The sequence below is a fragment of the Leptonychotes weddellii genome, chromosome 7 (genome assembly GCF_054177405.1).
Source record: "Leptonychotes weddellii isolate Sample4059 chromosome 7, ASM5417740v2, whole genome shotgun sequence".
NCBI lineage: Eukaryota > Metazoa > Chordata > Mammalia > Carnivora > Phocidae > Leptonychotes > Leptonychotes weddellii.
In genome coordinates, this window is record NC_138375.1 from 43,301,340 (window position 1) to 43,322,756 (window position 21,417).

Here is a 21,417-nt window from a genome sequence, read left to right on the forward strand (position 1 = left end):
TCCAGCAGTTGAAATTGTGAGCAATGACTGAGGCAATGGCAGGTAGGGAGATTAAATTAGAATTCACCTCTCTCAGCTGTAATAGGGCTCGTTATCAGGGCTGGCAAGAACTCAGTGGGCTCACCGGGGTGAACCTGGGACTGCGAGGGGGAGAAGGTAAAAAAGAGCAGTGTTGAGCAAAGGGAGAAGACTCGTCTCCAGCATCTAGCGCCACAGAGCAGAACCTGGAGAATGGCCGAACGTTCAGCGTTGGTTCTAGAAGCACTCTCCTTTGTGGTTGTGACTATGAGCCCGGCAGCCGCCATGGGCGCTGCTGCTGGGAGCAAGTCTGTGCTTGACACATGTGTTTCCCATTGATAGCTGGAGACAGCCCAGTGGCTCGGAGTTCGCCTGACAAAGCTGTATTGAAGTACAGACAGAGTACAGTTTCAAAGCAGTCAGAAAAAGAACGGGAATGCTGTTCAGGAAATTCTTCAGGCATGGGCAGGGACTTGGCTGCAGTTCTACAGTTGGAAAGTCTGACTGGGGCAGCTTCTGAACGCAGGCTGGGCCTGCTCACACTCGGCGGGCTGAGCGGCCGCCTTCTTCAGAGCCTCTGCGCACTCGGGGACGCTGGGCGATTTTCATCAGCCGCTTTGGGAAGCACACAAGGGAGGTAGGGCGCTGTTAAGTTCTTGCATTTCCACGCTTCTCTTTCTCAGCCTGCTGTTGGTTTGCAGGAACGCTGAGTTTTCGGGTGTGTGTGTGTGTGTGTGTGTGTGTATACGTGTACAAGTTAAAACTCTATCACTTAAACATTCACTGTGGAATTAGAATCATTTTTCTCCCCCAGCCCTCTTCAAGATCCGATTTTCAGTAGGGCAGAGACACTTTTGAAAGTTAAGATGTAGCTAGCAACACAAATGTGAGAGGGAAAAGTATGTGAATTCTTGTATGGTCACCCCACTCCAACCTTCCGTAACTTTTCTGCATGGAAGGACACTTCATTGGCAGGACAGATAATTTTAGATGAAACTGTGTTCTTTGCTTTGTGAGAGTTTTTGAGAGGGACTTTTTTTTAAGTAGAAAATAACCTTCATTTTAGGAAGGAATCAGAGTTTGAAGTTTCTATTTTGGATTACACTTTCAGAGTGTGGGAGCAGATATGTGTGTATGAATTCTTGGCATCTTTTATTATTATATGGGATTTTTGCTGTCATTAAGGAGCCCAGTGATAGGTTTGCCTAGAAATATGCTGGATCCACATTGTAATTCTGTTTCTATAATAATTTCCAACTTAGTTCTGAGTTGAAAAGTAACTGGCAGTTTTACTCCGAGGAAATACTTCTGTATTTTGGAAATACAGACAACTAAAGAGTAACAGAAAAGAGTAGTTTATTCAAAATCATTGTTAAAAGATAGAGATATAATGGTGTGAATTTTAGTTCGTTAATCGCTTGATTTTATTTTACACCTTACTAGAAAGAGTGCTTAAAAAAAAAAACCCAAATTTTAAATAATCCTTTCTCATGCATATCAACTATTATGCAATATGGATTTTTACCTCCGCCCCTCCCCCCACCAAAGCTCTGCCTTATTCTATGCTTAGCATTTAGCGAATACACAATATAATTGCATTTAAGAAACTGGTTCATCTCAGAAAGGGCTAGACCGAATCTCACTACAGCTCTGTGATTACTGGCGGAGGAATCAGTGACTGCCCTGGTGCTCTCCAAAGGGGGCTTGGCTGAGAGTCTGTTTGGGGAAGTAGATGAATGAATGGATTCAGGTGTGTGTTTACTTCAGTTCTAAAATCTCTCAGCGTGTAGCTAATAGTAAAGATTAATGGGTGAATGAAGAATAAAGGGCTGGAGTTCTCCAGATCCTTTTCTGTAGAAAACGCATGAGCCGCCAAACCTTGTGTTGCTTTGGTGGAAAGTCAGCACTCAGAGCCAGCCATTTCATTCTCTTCATAGTTTTGCACTCGGAGGAGGGAATTGGGGAGTGACTGGTAGCCGGGCTTCTTGGTCTAAGACATGGCACCCGAATATTTTCTTCTTCAGCCTCATTTTTGGGTGGGCTTGGGTGGAGCGGGTTTGGCACTTGCTGGAGTGTGGTGGGGTGCGAGCATACAGTGACTACTTTTGTGTTTTTCTTAAGTGCCTACTGGGTGAGCAAAATGCCAAGACAGATTAGGAACCGACATGAAACAGAGCCGAGCCCACTGCGGGTGAGCTCTAATGTCATACCCGTCTAAATTTAGTGGTGCGTCAAGCACTGAGCAGAGCAGGCGTGAAATGGCAGCTCCGGGTTGCAGGATTATGAACAGCAGTGCCTAAAACTTGGAAGCAACTTTATAGTTTCCCTTTTTTAGAAGTAGAGGAGGGGCAAATCAAGCTCCCTTGACAATTGAAAGGAGAAAGAAGGGGGTGGGAGGGTAGAGGAGAAGAAATCCAGGGCAGGGGTGCGGGCAACAGGGGAGAGGAGTGGCCACACCATGCGCAGGGCAGCCGGGGTAGAGGGAGGAGATGGTGCACAGGAGTGAAGCACGCATACTAGAAACAGCGCACACCAGCAGGCACGGATCCGTTCAGCTTGAAGTGCGTGGATAAACCGTGGCCTCACTGAAGAGAATTGTTTTACCCTCTACACAATGGGAGACCCCATGGTCAGTCTGCCCCGCTGTGCCTTCTGGAAGCAATCAGAGAGCACATTTTGTAAGAAAGGCAACGCCCAAGGGTTCAGATTTCCTAAGCAAGGATGGAGCAGGCTCTTTGGGCTTTATTTTTAACCCATATTTCTTCCATCCAGAGATATTTCCCCACTGGGGTTGTTGAGTGAACGGACCAGGTGGAGATGGGTGAGTAATTGCAGTGAGCAGTTTGTTCTAGGCTCTGCCTGTGGATACTTTAGCAGAAAGACAAACTTTTTCAAAATAATATAAAGTGATACATCTGCTTTATTTTAATGAATGAATTTACTTAAATTTTTTTTTTTAAATTTAAAAAAACCTCTCCAAGGTCACATACCACATTATTGGTGTAAGTGTTTCCTACTAGTTTCATAAGGTTAGGAGGTTCGTAGAATCATGGATTTGACCATTTGGAAGGGATTTGGGCCATCCTGTAGTTCAGAATTTCTTGAGTATGAGTAATATGGAGACCCATTTTATAATGGGGGGGATTGATGCCCACATTGTTGATTTAATTATTTCACCATACTGTCACTTAAATATGTACGAACCAGAATTACCTACCTAGATATTACCTGTCTATCTTAATCATTCTTGAACAGATACAGCACTAAAACAAATTTTTGAATTAGATACAGAGAAACTCATCTAATATTCAGATTATCAACAATCATTTTTTATGTAGAAGATGCATTACTGAAATTTAGTAAGGATTATACCATGAATGTGGGACTAACAGTGACTTTGGAGATTAGTTTGATTTCAGCCCTCTTATACTCTTGCATCCTAGTCAGACGCTTGATTCCTCCATGGCCTTTTTCTCTTTACATCTACCTTCACTATGTCCTTTTATTTGCACCTTGAAGGAATGTGCTGTTTTGTATTACATCACACTCTGTTCCTTTCTCTCTTCACGACAACGAGAATGGAATCACTTGTTGCCCACGTGATCATACAGTTAATACAAACACAGACACCAGATTGTATGGGAGTAGCCATTGCTTGGGAATGGGATCTGTATTTTCTAGGACAAAATTCACACAAATAAGCACATCAAAAGAAAAACCCAAGAACAAGTTTGATGCAGAACTCTCCAATCTCGGGGAAGATCTGAGGATCCCTCACGGGGACTCCACAGAAAGAGATGCTGATCCTGATTGGTTCTGGTTCCATGGAAGAACCTCTGCAGGAATCTGGGGAAGAATGGCTCTGGAAATACCCTGTCTGTATTTCTAGCATTTCTTTTTTTTCTTTTTTTTTTTTTTTAAAGATTTATTTATTTATTTGAGAGAGCGAGAATGAGAGAGAGTACATGAGAGGGGGGAGGGTCAGAGGGAGAAGCAGGCTCCTCGCCGAGCAGGGAGCCCGATGCGGGACTCGATCCCAGGACTCCAGGATCATGACCTGAGCCGAAGGCAGACGCTTAACGGCTGAGCCACCCAGGCGCCCCTGTATTTCTAGCATTTCTAGCATTTCTAATGTAGCCACTTCTACTTGTGTCATATATTGGAGGTTTGTAAGAGATTTCATCTGAAAGAGTTTTAATGCAGTATAGGTGAAACTTGAGTTTGGTTGCAAGTAATAGAAACTCTGCTCACAGAAGTCGGAATGTGTAAGGCCTTACTTTAGGTGTGTAGAGGTGTAGGCATGCCTAGACAGTCAGAGCTGTTGGGTCCGCTGAGGAATGTCCCCAGGGACCAAAGCTGCCTTTCTGCTTCACCATCCTCAGCTCTTCAGCTGAACTTCCCATGCTCATGTCCATGTATCATGTTCAAGTCAGAGCAAAGGTGGCAGGGCATAAAGGGGAAAAACACCTCCCCTCATGAGACTTGGCCCCTTCAATCGGGAAGAGTTCTTCTCCCATGTAGACTTCCCTTCACATCTCAGAATACACACCCAGAACTGGATCTTGTACCCATGCTTAAAAAAAAAAAAAAAGAATAAACAACTACTTTTGAAAAACACTGTTCTCGGGCGCCTGGGTGGCTCAGTTGGTTAAGCGACTGCCTTCGGCTCAGGTCATGATCCTGGAGTCCCGGGATCGAGTCCCGCATCGGGCTCCCTGCTCAGCGAGGAGCCTGCTTCTTCCTCTGACCCTCCCCCCTCTCAGGTACTCTCTCTCATTCTCGCTCTCTCAAATAAATAAATATATCTTTAAAAAAGAAAAACACTGTTCTCATAATCCATTTCTTCCACTTCAAAGATGTGAACACTGAGATCAGAAAAATGGACACTGAGATCAAAAGACGGCATAAGGGACACAGGCAGGCTGAGACCATGGCAATGCTTGCTCCTTGACCATAGGTCTGGTGTGGACTACATGGTATGTGCATTGGCTCAGTAATGAGAGCTTAGTGATACTTCAGAAGCCTGCTTCCAATAAAAGGGAAAGTCATATTGTAATGGGATCTTAGTATTAGAAGATCCCTCAGAAATCACCAGCTTCCACCATTTCTCAAAACCTCTTGAATCAGAATTTCAGAAATTAGCGTTGGGGAGTCTGTATATTTTTAAAAGCTCTCCAAGTGATTCTTTTGAGGCCAGCCGGACACTGGTGCACAGAACCGAGTTTGTTGACCACCGCCATGGCTAAGTCAGCATCCAGTGCGGGGACGCCATTTATGGCAGAATGGACAGATACCAGCCGGAGGGGATGGTGGTGCCTTTGATGACAGAGAACCTCACTACTCTGTGGAGCAGCAGCAGTCTCATTTCTCGCCTCAAGTCTCCTCAAACTGAGCCAAATTGGATGTCTGTCCTTTGTAACATGTGGCCATTGTCATGGGCTCTGGAGCCACATTTGAGATCGGTGGTGGTACTTCGTGCAGAAGTGAGGTGAAGAAAGGGAATAAAGGTAGAGGTAGTCAGAAGTCTTGGGTTAGGTCCTGACTTCACTGATCACTGGATCGCAGTGTTCCCACCTGTAAAATGGGATCAGATGCCTCTAGAGTATTCTGTTTCTCATAATCTATGATTTTTGTAATTCTAAAGCCTTCCAATTTCCTTATGAATGTCTTCGTCTTCCTTTCCCAAGGCTGGGCATCTTGAATTATTTCATCTGTCCCTCATCTTTTCCTCTGCTGTTCTCTTTATCCTTCTTGAACACATTCCAGTTAACTTCCTCCAGACAAAAGTGTGGCTCCCTGGACTCTGTTCCAGTCATCCGCCAAGTGCGTATTCCATGAACAGAGAACACCAAGCGTCTATTAACCAAGGGGGAAGAGAGTGATTTTATGGGAGAACCAGTGCAGTAAGAAAGAAGAATGGAAGGTAGGCTGATCTTACAGCAGAAGGAGATAGATAAACACACACACACACACACACACACACACTTAATATTAACTGAGAGAGCATGAGAGAAACCAGCAAAGAATGAAATAGGCAAATCAAGATCAAAAGACGTATGGGCACAATAAGCAGAGGAGAGAACGTTTTATACTGATTTATCCAAGTTACTTTTTCTGTGTTGCCCAAATTTCTCGACAGATTCCATGGTCCTCTTTCTCTCACCTTTGCTGCCACACAGAAAGGTGATCGTCTTCATTACTGTTTCAAATTCCCACTGCCAAGTGTGAACCCCCTTATATAAAGGAAACCATGTCATCTGTGGCCCCTGACCTGCTGTCAGAGAGGTTTGCAGGACTCTGGGAGGAACTTGTCACGGTGGTTCGTGAAGTGTCTTAATCCAGTGTCTAAATCTTGGAAATCTTTGCTGGTAGTAGCTCCGGGTGTGTGGGTGGATGCAGAAGCTTTGGCTTTCTTCTTCTTCTTAACCGATAATGCAGTGGTACCTGTTAACACAAACACAGGTTCCTGATAAAAAACCATATTGCCGGGGATTAGAAACTCCCTCTTTGTTCAGACCACTTTCCTTTGCCGGGTGATAGGCTCAGACTCTCTCGTGAGAACCCTGACTTCCAAATAACCTGTTTCTGAACTCCTGGACAACCTATAGTTAGCTACTGGCTGGGCTGGAAGTATTGAGCCACTGAAACTGTTCTTCTTGAGCTTAGGGTGAACAAATACCAGTTGGTAGCTCGTTAGTCCAAGCAAACATTGGACACCACCCTGCTGCCCTAACTCTGGTTAGGGTTGCGGTATTGGGCATGGCGTGTTCAGTGAGTGAAGATCGCCTAAAGCCGAGGCATAGCTGAGGAGCCATGCCACACTGTGTTCCCTTCCTTCCTGTTCTTACCTGGTGTCGTCGGCCATCATCTCTCTTGTCCTGGACTCTTTCTAGCTTTTTCTCTCTCTTTAAAAATTTCATTCTATCTTCCTGTTGCCAGTTTTTCTCTCTTTTGAGAATGTTTCTTCTCTGTTCTTTGCTCGGTTCAGACCCAAGTCATCTGCTTCCCTCAGTGGTCAGGAATGCCAGGAACAGGATCTGCTCATAACTTGGACCCTGTAATAACAAACATTAATTCTGAAAGTTGGACGTGACCTTCAGAGATTTGTGGCATCACTTCTGTTGTGGACAAAGCTATACCTGGTGTTTCCCAGGCTGAGGATGCACACAGCAGGTCACAAACTGGAAGTCTGAGTGCTGACCCATAGGCACTATTTGGGGTCACAAAGTTTTTTTTTTTTTTTAATTAATTACAAAGCATTTGGAGATTCTGAGATATTATGCACAAATCTAGATAATCTAGGAAGAGCCGAAGGAGGGCACCTCTGGTCTGGCTTCCCACGGCTTGGCAGTTAGTACAATCTGAGCAGTTGTTGTTCCTTTGAGAGGGTATGTGTCCACTTTATTCACTAACCCCACCTTCTGATATGTAGGTGTTTATAATAATAGTCTCTCAATAGGGTTTCATGTCTGAACCACAGAAAATAGAAAATGATTTGGACGACCTTTTTTTTTTTTTTCCAATTTAAGGGTGGTGTATAAAGTACCATTCTAGATGCATAGGAAAGAAAGTAAGGCATTATGACCCAATTCTCTTAGAGGGCACTGTTTAGATGGGTAGGTATCTACTCAGCAAAAAAGCAGTAGGACAGCATGTGTAGAGCACAGGTTTCGAAGTCAGATATTCCCCGGAGTAATCACATCATAGGATTATACATGAGATTTCAAATGATAGAAATCAGATCAGTCTCTTCTTCTGGGGATGGGGATTAATTGGGAAGGGGCATGAGGGAATTTTCTAGGGTTATGGAAACAGTCCTTACCTTGATCGAATATTGTTTACACAGATGTACAGATTTGTAAAACTTGATCTGAATAGTTAATATCTGTGCATTTCACTGGAACTAAGATATAGCTCAGTAGACCTATATACATACATACATGGAGGCATGCAAGGTGCTTAGCCAAGTACATAATAACTCCACTATTATTGTTAGTGTGTTTGTTTCTGGACACCTTGATTTAAACAAAAAATAACATGACTAAAAATGAGATGGAACAGCATTTCCTTTCAGACCACAGATTTCATTGCAGATATTTGAGAGCACAGCTAAAGATCCTTACCAAACACAATTGTCAAGAAAGAATCTACTGGATCGATGCTAATTTTTTGCAACTATTGAGTCACTATAAAAGGTTGTGCCTAATTTGTTGCAGCTGTTTTTCATGATGCTCTAAAAGTTTGTGGGTTTCAGAGACCTATGAGAGATGGCTTATTACCTGGGAAAACTGCCTGTACTTAGGAAACATGTACCCTGCCTGAAATACAGTAGTTGCTGTAGTATTTGTAGAATTGATGGATTGTCTTTTTTTTTTTTTGATGAATTGTGTTAAAATTAATATCCATGTTGAGAAATTTGAGCTCAGAGTGTCACAAAGACATGTTTTGAATGAGTCCTCATGCTATTCTGACCAAGTATAAACATGGATGTGGAAGCCTTTAACACAAGAATTAAGAGAATTGGTCTTTCAGCTTGACACTCTGAGCTCAAAATCTTGATGTCTTTAACACGCTGAGTGAGTTTGGGTCAGTGATTTAACCTCTCTGTGTCTCAGCTGTTGCCTCAACTGTAAAACGGGGATAATAATAGTACCTACCTCAGAATGCTAGGACTGTGAGGATTGAGGAAGTTCAGTAAAGTATTTTGAACAGTTTCTGGCACATGGTAGCCTTCACACAAGGGTTGGTCATCAGTTTTGCATGCTCTCTTTTTGCTAGCAAACTGACGGCTTTGTTGTGATCTGCCTTTGGGTGTTGTTCAAAAGGTGCATGCCTGATGGTTGATGAAAGTGATGTCAAACAGTTGAAAAGCCTGAAGCCTGAAATTTGTGAGGAACTTGTGGTTATCTCTTGGGCCAACCTTGGCCGTGTTCCTGACTTACTCTGATTTCCCTGAATCTGGTTTTCTCATCTGTTAAATAATGATTGGGTTTCATATTGTCTGTGTTCCCTTCAAGCTTGCGTCTCATTGTCTGGTCTTAAGTGTTTGAGCTTGGTCATTATTATTTTATCATATAGCTTGGTCCCCAAATCACAGAAGAACTATATAGTAGCTCGACTAGGATTGTCATTATCTGGTTCTGGTCAGAGTCATCTTGGGGATTTAAGAGGCATTGGCCTTGTACAACACAGCTGCTTTGCTGAAAAGGACCATCACTCCTCTTAAGAAAGCTGACCATTGGGGTGCCTGGGTGGCTCAGTCGTTAAGCGTCTGCCTTCGGCTTAGGTCATGATCCCGGGGTCCTGGGATCGAGCCCCGCATCGGGCTCCCTGCTCAGCGGGAAGCCTGCTTCTCCCTCTCCCAATCCCCCTGTTTGTGTTCCTACTCTCTCTGTCTCTCTCTCTGTGTCAAATATAGAAATAAAATCTTAAAAAAAAAAAACAAAAAAAACAGCTGGCCATCATTGAGGCCATGGTGGGTAGATGTAGCTTCATTTGCATATGAAAATGACACTATTAAAATTGCGGTCAGGTGTTTGAAATTATTTGTCCTCTTTAAGGGTGTTCAGTATACACATTCTCTTTTAGTCCTCAACTTGCAACATCAAGAACTGTGTTGAGTTTTACATGCAGCCAAAGCTTCAGGGACTCTCAAGATTCCTTCAAGTCTGCTCCAATACTACCTTCTCCATGAGGCTAGCCTTTCTCAGTCTTTTAAAAATTGAACTTGCTCTGCTCCCCCCTCCATCCCTGGACTGCTAATCGCACTTTTCCTGTCTTTTCTTTTTTTGGTGGGCCGGGGGCGGGGGGGGCAGTCCTTTGTCCATAGTAGTCATCCCCTGTAATCTAAGTATAATATACTTTGGTTTTCATGTTTATCTGTCTCTCCCATCACTGCCATGAGATTAGGCATCTATGTTTCAGCTCATCGATGTATTCCAAATGCCCAGAACAGTACCATGGGAGGATCTGAAGGAAAACACAGATTTGTCCAGTGGTGGCAGTGCTTTCACCATTTTAAGTGCACTCCACGCTAAATACACAGAGATGGTAATTCTAAACACCTTGTGTTACATTCAGGGAAAGGCAGGTCTTTGCCGCATTCCCTGGGCAATGGAAAGAAAACTGGACCTCGGTTTGAGTCAAGACCCTAACCCAATGTACTAATTAGAGCTGTCCTTGAGGACTTTCCTTCACTCTTCAGTACCTCAGGATCTTAATTTATGAAATAGTTTTAGTAATATCCATCTCCCAGAGTGTTATCAGAATGTAGAGCTCATATATCTAATGCTGCCTAGTACAAATATGTATGTGTGTTTCAAAAATATATTTCCATCTAAAACTACTTCAGCTTGCACTTGATACTTCTAAATTTCAGGGACAGTGAGAATTGATGGTCATAATTATATTGAAATATCTTCCAGTTCACCAGAAATAAATAATTTGAATTTAAATATAAGGCATATCATACTTTGGAGGAGAACTTTGTTAGTATCTATAACACTACCCCTCCTCCCACACACGTAGCTTGACCAAGCAATTCGATTTCTTAGGACTTCTCTGAGAAGCATATTTGGACGTACATGAAACATGTATGCTCCATTCCTGGGGCTTTAAATAACATTCATTTACAGGAGACTTAAACACTTAAACTCTAAGCCCTATCTTTCCCCTGAATTCCAGACTCCTTTCAAAGTGCCTTTGGGACACCACCCCCCTAGATTTTTCTGTGCATTTCAGAATCAACTTGACTCAACAGCATTCTCTCTCTCTCCCCCCTCCACACACTCCATTTGCTTCCTGCCCATGAGCCTACTATGCCCCAGTGTTCCCCATCATGATGAATGGTACCATCCTTCACCCAACTGCTCACGCCAGACCCTTAGCATTCCCCAACTCCTGTTCTTTTCCTGCCCTCAGTCTTTGTCTCCGGCAGCAGTGAATCCTGTTAGCTCTACTTTCCAAATAGACTTAAAATACAGTACTAACTTGCCAATTTCTCTTTTACCTCTGCCCTGGTCTGGGCTCCTGTCCCCCCACCCTAGGCGATAGCAGTAGTCACAGGCACCTGGTTTCTCCACCTGCATTCTCATCCCAGCGGTCTGTTCCTTACAGACCAGCTGGAGTGATCGCAAAGTGAAGATCAGATCCTCTTCCTCCGATGCCTCAGTTTTCTGATAGTTACCATCATAATCTGTATCCTAGTTCAGGTTTTCCCTGTGGCTTGTAAGACCCAGTGTGCACCCCTTCTGCCTGCACTCCCAATCTGATTGTCAAACTCTTTGCTCCTTCTTTGCTCTGGTCTAGCCACGTTGTCCTTCACACTTGCCCAGTAAAATCCCACCTCAGGGCCTTTGCACTTCTGTTGTTTCCTCTGACAAGAGTGCTTCACCCAGATGTCCTTATGATTTACTTTCTTACTTGTTGATGCCTTTTTTTTCCCCCCACAAATCTCTCCACGACAGAGGTTTTCCCTGACCATCCTAGAAACAGGAGCCTCCCACTCATTGTTTGTCCCCTTCTCCTGCTTTCCTTTTTTCCTTCCAAAGACTTCTTCCCAAGGCTAACTTTAAAATTACATGCTTGGTCGTTTATCTTTTTACTGTTGCCTCCACTAGACTGGAAGGTCCAAGAAGCAGGGCATCTTTTTATTGCTAATGTCTAGTGCCATACATGATAATACCTGGTAAGTATTTATTTGTTAACATAAGCAGGGGTAACAAAAAATTATTGGAAACAACCTGAGTGCTCATCACTAAGGAGTTGGCTAAGTTAAATATCATGCATCCATATAATTTAAAACTGTTTAACTTAAAAAAAAAAAAAAACAACTATGTTTTCATGGGACTATCACTTAGCTGTATTAAGTGGACCAAGTTGATTCAGAATGATAAAGAGCATTAAATATGCCCTTTTTTGTGTAAAAAAGAAAAAATTTAAACGTGTATGTATATATTGAATGGACATATTGAATTAAGCCTGTATATGTGTTGAACATAGCCATAAAGATTAAAAAGGCTGGTAATAGTTGATTCTGTGGAGGGAATCTGAAAGTGTGAATGAAAAAACTTTCTTGAGGGGTGCCTGGGTAGTTCAGTCGGTTAAAAATCTGATTCTTGGTTTCAGTTCAGGTCACGATGTCAGGGTCATGAAATCGAGCCCCACATTGGGTTGCATACTCAGCAGGAAGTCTGCTTGAGATTCTCTCTCTCCCTCTCCTTCAGCACCCGCCTCATGCACACACTCTCAGTCTCTCTTTCTCTCAAATAAGTCTTTAAAAACATTTTTTCTTGGGGCTCCTGGGTGGCTCAGTTGTTAAGCATCTGCCTTCGGCTCAGGTCATGATCCCAGGGTCCTGGGATCGAGTCCCACATCGGGCTCCCTGCTCGGCCGGAAGCCTGCTTCTCCCTCTCCCACTCCCCCTGCTTGTGTTCCCTCTCTTGCTGTCTCTCTCTCTGTTGAAAAATAAGTAAAATCTTTAAAAAAAAAAACAAAAACATTTTTCTTGACTGTATACTCTTAAGCCTTTTTAAATATATGCACTTGTCTAATTTTTTTTCAGAGAAAATTGTTCAACACTCCAATCCTTAAAAAACTGAAATATGGAATACCTAACTTTTAAATTAATTCACATATGTGCTTAAAAAGAAGAGGCCATTCTTAGTTCTTAGACCATGTCACATAAACAAGCATTTGCTCTCATGGATGAATTTTACAACAAAAAAGTGTTGATTGTTATATCACAACTAAAAGAGAGGAGTTTGTTACAATTTTCTAAATTGTGCCAGATATTAACAAACCAAGACAAATGTATTGTATGGATGGCTGAATGAAAACAACCCTGGAAAGCAGATAGTTTTAAATCATAGACCTCAAAATTAATATGGCTAATGGAAAACTATTTATGTGCCAAGATAATCCAAAATGACTGTGATTCCACTTAGACTCCAGATATGTGATGCAGCTGTAGGGGAATGTGGGCCTGCTATTTCCATAAACTGGTTATAATCGTCTACAGAGATGTGATTCATGTTTACTTGTAAATGTGCTGGAAGTATGCACATGCAGCATCATTATCCACAAACCCTAGCTCACTTGATTTGTATTATTTGTCTTAGTTCTGAAGATGATGATAGAGTTATTAGTTGGGCCATTTCAATTCATTACTCCTTATCATAACCTATAAGGTAAGGTGTAGTGGGAGCACAGCCTCTCTGCAAACTGGTCTCTACTCTGTCCTCTGAGCTCACTCAGTGCCCATCTTGCCGGCCACCCTGCTTAATTTAAGCAGGCCCTTAAGACCAGAATGCTTGCTGTGTCCTCTGCTGAAAAACATGTTTTACCTCTGGCTCTCACCTTCATCCTCACTTTGTCAGAATGGTCTCCCGTGGTCAGGTGCACTCCATTCTTTACCATGGAATCCTCTTCAGTTTCCTTCTTAACACCTTACTTCGTTATAATGGCTTGATCTGTTTACTTGAGTATGGTCCATCTCTCCCATGAAAGTACGAGCTTGAAGAAAGCAGAAACGCGATCCTACTCATTCTTTTGAAGACCGATGTATCCCTAGGATCTGCTGTGGTACTTGGCACATAATAGGTGATCGAAAATATTCTCCTTGTTGAAAAAAGAGATTACTATTGGGGATTTCCTCGAAGGCCAGGTCTGTCTTCTGCCCTGTTTCTTCTCTCTCGTGTGTAACTTTACAAAGAGTTGCACTTGTTGACCTTCCCATAAATTCCCTTATGGAACAAGATATTTGTAAAGCCTAGTGGGCAGAAGAGACTAGCAAGCGTTAGTAAAATGCATGTCAATGCTTCTTTGTTCTCAACTCTACCTTATTAGTAGAGCAGATTGTGGCCCACAAAATTTTATAGGTCCAAGAGAAAAATCATCAGGAAACTTGATGGCATTATATATGTCTTTAGAAAGTTTGTGGATTATTTTTTAATCATCTCTCAAAACAGAGTGTTCTTCCATAGTAAATGGATAATGCAGATTTTGTAACTATTCTCTAGGTATCTTTTTTATTGGGGGGTGAGGGGGAGAAGAGGAAAACATGTCGTCTTCTCCTGGGGAAGAAACCTGTTGAAGTGAAAACACTGAATACAGACAAAGCGAGGGCTTTTATCAGTATTAGCCTGGAATATGCTCTCAGCCTCACACAGTTTGCCAGCTCTGTGAGTTTCTGCCCCACTACCTTCCGTCTTTCATATATCAGCTGATGAATTGTAAGAGCTGGGGCAATATAGGATTGTCTAGTAGCTATTTGGTACCAATTAGATTTAGGAAGGAAAGCCAATAGGGTATAAAACGTATGAGCGCTTGAGTACAATCAGGTAAGCTTCTGTGTTAAGACATCAAAGCTTGTCAAAGAAGTGGGACTTATCACTCTGAAGCTTAGTGTTGGTGAGCTTAAGCTAAACATAAAATGCAGTGTCCTTAATTAGAAGAGCAGTAGCTACTGGGCTCAGGGACCAGTTAAGCTGGGCCTGGCTTGAGGATCTTTGTGAGGACTTCACCATGAACGTGGGATTTGTAGAAATACTCCAATGGCACCTTTGACTGATGTTGGGCATTTGTGAGGCCATTCAGAAAAGCTTCATGGGCATCAGAAAGTCACTAAGGTATTGGTGGTGGCTGCAATGGCCGAAGTGAAACACACAGCCCAAGAAAAGGTTGTTCACAAGTCTAGGTCATTAAGACAGATACTGTTCTTGAGATTGACACATTAAATTAGTATCAGGCCTTGATTCCATAATGTTACATGATCCCAGGTAAGAACATTTGGATGTGTGGGACCATGAGGTTATAGCTCTCAAAACCATGCTTTAGAATATGTCCATCCAAAATGTCCTTCTTTGGAAACTCAACATCTATTATATTTAGCAGCTACTTTAACCCATGACTATCTTTGGTTATTGTATTATTGCATTGCCTCAACTGTCTGTAGTTCCTCCCTATCTAATGGCAGAACAACAGAAAGTTCTGTATTCGTTCTCTGGAAAATACAATCCTATTACATTTTGTGTGCAAAAAATACATTATCTTCAACTGGATATGTTTATAAACAGGTGAACACTGAACATAGCCCCATAGGAATAGACTAATGCTTTGGATTTAAGACTACTTTACATCAGTATAATCTAATGTGCATTGGAAAGGCAGTCAACTTGTGTAAATTTTCATTCTTTTACTTGTGACCTTATAGCTTTCTGTTATTGGAGGATGTGTTTTGTTACTTGGTCTTGGCTTGATTTTTACTCATTCATCAAATAACTATGCACGTATATACACGCACACATAAAATTTCATGTAATTACACACATAAACACACTGTTGTTTAGGTGCTCTTGTAGTTCAGAGAACTTTTATTCATTCATTCATTCGTTCATTTAAGATTTTATTTATTTGTGTGTGAGAGAGAAAGAGAAAGACAGCAAGCCAGTACAAGTAGGGGAAGCAGCGGCAGAGGGAGAAGCAGACTCCCCACTGAACAAGGAGCCCGATGCTGGACTCAATCCCAGGACCCTGGGCTCATGACCTGAACTGAAGGCAGATGCTTAATGACTGAGCCACCCAGGCATCCTGGTTCAAAGAACTTTGAAATACTTAAAAGCATTTAGATTATATTCAGAGGGATGACCTATATCACTGTAAAATATGTTGTATAACAATGTAAAGAAGTTCCCAAAGACTGATGAAAGGTACTAGTCTTAGGATTCCCAAGAAGAGAGTGTATTTGGATATAGAGGGGCTCCTTTGTAAAATTCACATGCCTAGTGCACCCCAGCAGATGCAGGTAAGCTGAGATTTCTTTTTCATGTCAGAGGAGATCTCTGCACATTTAAAAACCAAGACACCAAATGTTGCAAAGGGCATAATATTCAATATAATGCTGAAAGAGGACAGGGGAAACAAAAGCTCCAGGGCAAGAACACAGTGAAAATGTGAAGAATGGCAGGGTTAAAAAAATGTGTGTATGTGTATGTATATATATGTATATATGTATGTATATATGTATGGTGTGTATATATATATATATAGAGAGAGAGAGAGACATGGGAGGAAAATGGGTGATCTCATGAGAAACAATGCAAGTAGAGGCAAAGACTGGGCCAGGGATATATCTCTATGTTTGATCTAAATTCATGCTCTCAAAGCATGGTCTCTGGGCCACAAGTATCAGAATCGATTTTGGTGTGTGTTAAAAACACAGATTCCTGGGATGCACGGCCGACTTACTGAATTAGTTAGACTTTCTTGGTGTGGGGCCTAGGAATGTGCATTTAATCAATTTCTGCAAAGTATTCTTATCTACTCAAAAGTCCAAAAATCACTCCCAGCAGAAGACAGATAAACAGTGCCATCCACTGTGCTCAGCTAAGCGGTGATGTCTCATGGTGGTGTTACACTGAGGTCTTGCTGTATGCCGGGGGTCCTTTATGGGAGGGACTAGAGGAGGATCCAAGTTTCATGAGGCCTGAAGCCTAACCAATTTATTGGGCTATTTCAAGGGGGAAAAAAAAAACCCTAAAAAATTACCAATACAAACACATTAAAAACATGAATATACTTAGAATGAGAAAGGAAATTAAATTATTAATTTTAAAAGGCCTATCATAAAATCTAGAAAAATAATATTGTGAATAATTAACTGACATACTTTTTCTACACTTTTTGGTTGCATAGCCTTTGATTGCCTCTTCATATGACAGCTGTTTGGCACTATCACTTTCTTGTACAGACAATAGAAAGATCGTTGTCTCTTATGGCAATTTCAACAGAACTGAGGTTTTTTTATTGCTGGTTGTGATATGTAAAGAATGCAACTTTACATACAGAATATAAACACACAGTGCATATAACCCACAAACATAAAAATTCCAATTTTGTTTTCCATGAGTCCCATTAAAAAAAAATGGTGGAGCATTTATCATTTTATATGCTGAATTGAATATATTCTTGTCAGGAGAGAATTTGTTTTGACTAGGTGTCAGAATTAAATTCTACTTGAAATTTTACATATCTGATGATTGAAAAAAAAATGCACCTAGCTTCTGGCTTTTGCACTACCCATATATTTCTGGTGCTGGCCATTATAGGACATATTTACATCACGTTGTGTGCTTTGGTCCTATACCTTCACCACACTCTGCTTGGTGAGTTGACACCAAGGGCGAAAGAAGAATTTCTGGAAGACATTCCTACACTAGGAGGGCTAGAAAATAATGTACCTCTACAGGGAAGTGTCTGCAAATGATATAAACATTTACTACACACAAATCATAGGAACCCCCAATTTACCTTCCTGTTAGTTGGAGCTCCAAAATTAATGGAAATCCTCCAAATCCACCCAACAAAAAGGGAGTTTGAAAAATACAAGGTCTTAACTAGTTGTAATTAAAACATCTTACTTAAGCTAATTTTATAAAAATGGGTGATAATGTTAATGCATTACTGGGGTACCTCCCAGAGTCATGAAAGGGGCCTGGCCAAGAGAGGACCTTCAACTTCAACTTCATACCCTAGAGGGTTTTCTACTGGGGAGGATCAAAAGGAAACACAGATTGGAGATTATCTTTCTTCTTATGTTTTCATCATTTCAACATGTTTCAGTATTGCCTAGAAAAATTAATGTACTCAGCATATCTAAATTTTCCTTTTTTATGGAACATTATTAACAGATGTATCCATTTCCTTACATTTGGTTGTCATAGCTTCCTGTTGGCACCATTTGTACAAAATTGCCTTCTCCCTTCCCTGTTCTTTCTTTTTTCCCCTTCCCTTCTGAATGGCACACTGGAGCATTTTTGTTTTATGTGGCTCATTAAACTAGACAGTTGGTATGGTTGGAGACTCAAGAGCCCTCATGGTAGACAGAACAGGCTACTACACATGCATGAGGGAGCTGAGTTCTAATCCCCACTCGGCTTTTAATTTGTTGCATGACTTGAAAGAGAACTACTTCCCCTTCCTGGCTCAAACACCTCAGCTAGTCAGTAAATACGGTGGGCAAATCTGTGGTTCCGAGGAGTCCAAGTTCTCTTCCAAGCCCTCAGAGAAGCTCTGCTTTTTTTTTTTTTTGCTGTTTCATATTCTAGAATTTGTTTCACGCTTTGTGTCTTAAAATGGTCATACTATTAAAAAAATAGATTGAAGGCCATTTTTTTAGAGAAGTAGTCTCTAAAGTAGTAGTCTCTATGGAATAATCTGGGGAAAAAAAATTTTTTTTGACCATTCTAATTCCATGGTAGAGCTCAGAATTTGAATTTGTGTTTGTCAGAAGTTTATTTCGGAGCCTGATGCATAGTCAGGGTTGAGAGATGTTATTCTAGACCAGTGGTATGCAACCTTGTCTATACTTTAAGATTACATGGGACCCTTTAAAAATGCTGATGCCTGGGTCCTACCTTTGTGATTATTACTGAATCGACCTGAGCATGTAGATTTTTAAAATCGCCACGGCTGTCTCTGATGCACACCCAGGATTGAGAAACCCTAATAGAGACAATCACTGCGTTCTGTCAATATCTAACAGTCTTTGTAAGAGAAAAAAAAAAATCACAAATGTGATATCCATATGCCCAGTCTCTTATAAGTATTTATTGAGCATGTCACTTCCACTTTAAAGCTAAATTATGTAATTCCCACATTGGTTGGGGCAAATGTCAAAGAAAAAGCAACTGGCGTGGTGCCAATACCTCTAGCTTCTGCACCCTGGTTTGTGAAGAATTTCTCACTGTTCATCATTCCTGCAAGGGTCCAAAATTGTTACCTTTGTCCTTGCCCTACCACAAACCCTATATCCATGCACAAGTGGGTCAGCTCTAGTCTTAAAGCAGCTCATTCATAAAATTAGTTGGTTGGAAATAAAGGACCTTGCAGATAAGATTTTAAGATTCTTTGCTCATTTCCTTAACTTACAGAATATGTTTTAATGGAAAAGAAAGGCCTAATTTCCTTCAAACTTAGAAGACATTTTTACCCCTTCTAATTGATCTTGATGTGTAAAAAAAAAAAAAAAGAGCAATGACTTTGTTGTGTTTCAATGTTGTTACAACACAGCCCCAATCTATAGAATTCTAAGCAGCTAAGTTAACGAAATGGAGATGCTCTTGTAACATGAAGTTCACTGCTTGCTTGGGAACCCAGTACTTTGGGAGGCTAAAGTGAAAATGTGCAGGGATATTAAAATGGATTCTCCCACATGGTGTTTGGCTTAAACTTCTATATATTCCCAGACGGCAGAAGCTTTTATAGCAGACGGGAAATCATTCATTCATTCATCATTTATGCATTTGTTTTCTCACTCATTCATGCCATACACATATATTTAAATAAATACTCTTGTGAGAACCTGATTTTGGCACTAGGGTAGTTAGAATAAGATAGATGTCATGTAGGACTTCATTGGACATTTCCATTGGCCATGGGTTTTTCAGTGGAGTTCCACTTATGTCCAAAGGCCTTGAGTTCTCAAGGGGATTTTTAGATTTTATGTGTACACTTTAATGATTATCTAGAAACTGTAAAGTAATCATATTCCAACCATCTGGAAGATGACCTAATAACCAAGGATGTGATTTTAGGAACCCACATTGTGTTTGTCACCATGGTCACTTTGGTACCACGCAGAACACATTTAATTGGTATTTTTTTAAAGACTTTATTTATTTGAGAGAAAGAGAGTGAGTGGGAGGGAGGGAAAGGGAGAGAGAATCTCAAGCAGACTCCCTGCTGAGTGCAGAGCCCCATGCGGGGCTCCATCTCAGGACAGGCAGATCAGGACTTGAGCCAAAACCAAGAGTTGGATGCTTAACTGACTGAGCCACCCAGGTGCCCCACAAATTTAATTGCTGTTGACTAAGATGAAAATAAACAGAGGTAAGATTTATTCTTAGGGAATGCAGTATGCTTACAAGAGGGCCAAATGAAGTAAAGATCTCAAAATAAGGGTTGTGCAGGTATTTGCATGGGGAAAAGCTGTAGGGGCTATGTTGTCATGTGGCTCATGGCAGAGTAGGGATGATCTACTCTGAAGATGCTGTGCTAAAGCACTGGGTACCACATTGTGCCACTTAGTTTTAGGAAATCATCATCCTTTGTAGTAGTCTGTTATTTGTCCATTTTGAATGATACACGTTCGTAGATTTGTTTGTATTTAATTTTAAAAATTTGTTTTGGTTTTAGAGTTTTATGGAAGTGGTAAGTTTACTTAGATTTGTGTTGACACCTAATTAGTAGTGCTAGTATAAAGATCATTTTGTCAACAGCAGGGATTAGGGAAAGCTTCATTACTTTAAGGGGGATTAGTCTATTACTTAGTAATGACAAATATTTTTCTAACTTACCTCGCTGTACTATAATCACTGTTTAATGAGTTCATTCCTCCCGTTAGCCTGCAAGCTCCTGGAAGGCATACCCACATCTTCCTTGACTTTGAGCCTCCTTTATGTTTATTAAATAAATGAGTTGATTAAAAATAATAAATAAGTAAGTTGATTGGCCACAATTGGGATTGTGTAACTCCTCCAGACTAAGTCAGCACGTGATGAGGTTTCTGTCAAGGGAGGCATTTAAGCATAGGCTGTCACTTGAAGACTCCTGAGTCCAGTGAGGCTTAATCTGTGCCCATCAACATCCCTTTGAATTCTAAAGTAGGGGGGAAGATGAAAATTGTTACTTTTCCCCCTGACTTTCTGGCAGTGCAGGATGATTGCATTTGAGATCATTTTACCCCCCAAATAAATTGCCTGAATAGTATTTATCATACCACCATGATGGACTGCTGAGGTTCATTTATTTTCTCAGACAAATTCTCAGTTGTACCCTCAGGACTTGGGTAGGTGGTTGAGTATCTCCCTCACAAAGATGCTGGAATTCTAGGAGTCATTTGGAAAATGGCTTCCTAGGGGTCCTGTTCCTCCCATGGTGTGTGTGCCTGTGGATGTCTCAGTATACATCACGAGAGATGGCTGCATAAAATGAGGGGACTCATACAGCGTCCGCAGGAGCCACTTTTGTCCAGAGGAAGCAGATTTTTGGAGTTGTCAGGAGGATGGAAACGTACAGATAGCAGCCAGCCATATCTCTTCATCAGTTGGTTTTTTTTTTTCTTTTCTTTTTTTTCCCCCCTCTCAGCAGTTTAATGTAAGTGCTTCTCTCTCGCCTCGTGTATTTCAGATGCCTCAGGAACAATACACACACCACCGGAGCACCATGCCCAGCTCCGAGGGGCCACAGGTATACAAGGTGGGCATTTATGGCTGGCGGAAAAGGTGCCTGTATTTCTTTGTCCTACTCCTGATGATTTTAATACTGGTGAACTTGGCCATGACCATCTGGATTCTCAAAGTCATGAACTTCACAATTGTAAGTAAAAAAACACACGTTCCT

General features: G+C 41.4%; 1 protein-coding gene across 3 annotated transcripts in view; it reads left to right on the forward strand.

Moving 5' to 3' along the window:
- The first annotated feature begins 395 nt into the window (after nt 1-395).
- Nucleotides 396-21,417, forward strand: part of SGCD (sarcoglycan delta) — a 361,831-nt gene continuing 340,809 nt past the window's right edge. Inside the window, exons 1-2 of one of the 3 annotated variants that reach the window (XM_081826230.1) lie at nt 396-655; nt 21,205-21,273. In XM_081826230.1, the coding sequence (XP_081682356.1) occupies nt 21,205-21,273 (69 nt within the window). In that variant the 5' untranslated portion in view covers nt 396-655. Of the gene's footprint in view, nt 656-2,816; nt 2,840-21,204; nt 21,394-21,417 lie in introns of those variants that run through there. The other 2 variants (XM_081826228.1, XM_081826229.1) reach the window with 2 other exon arrangements.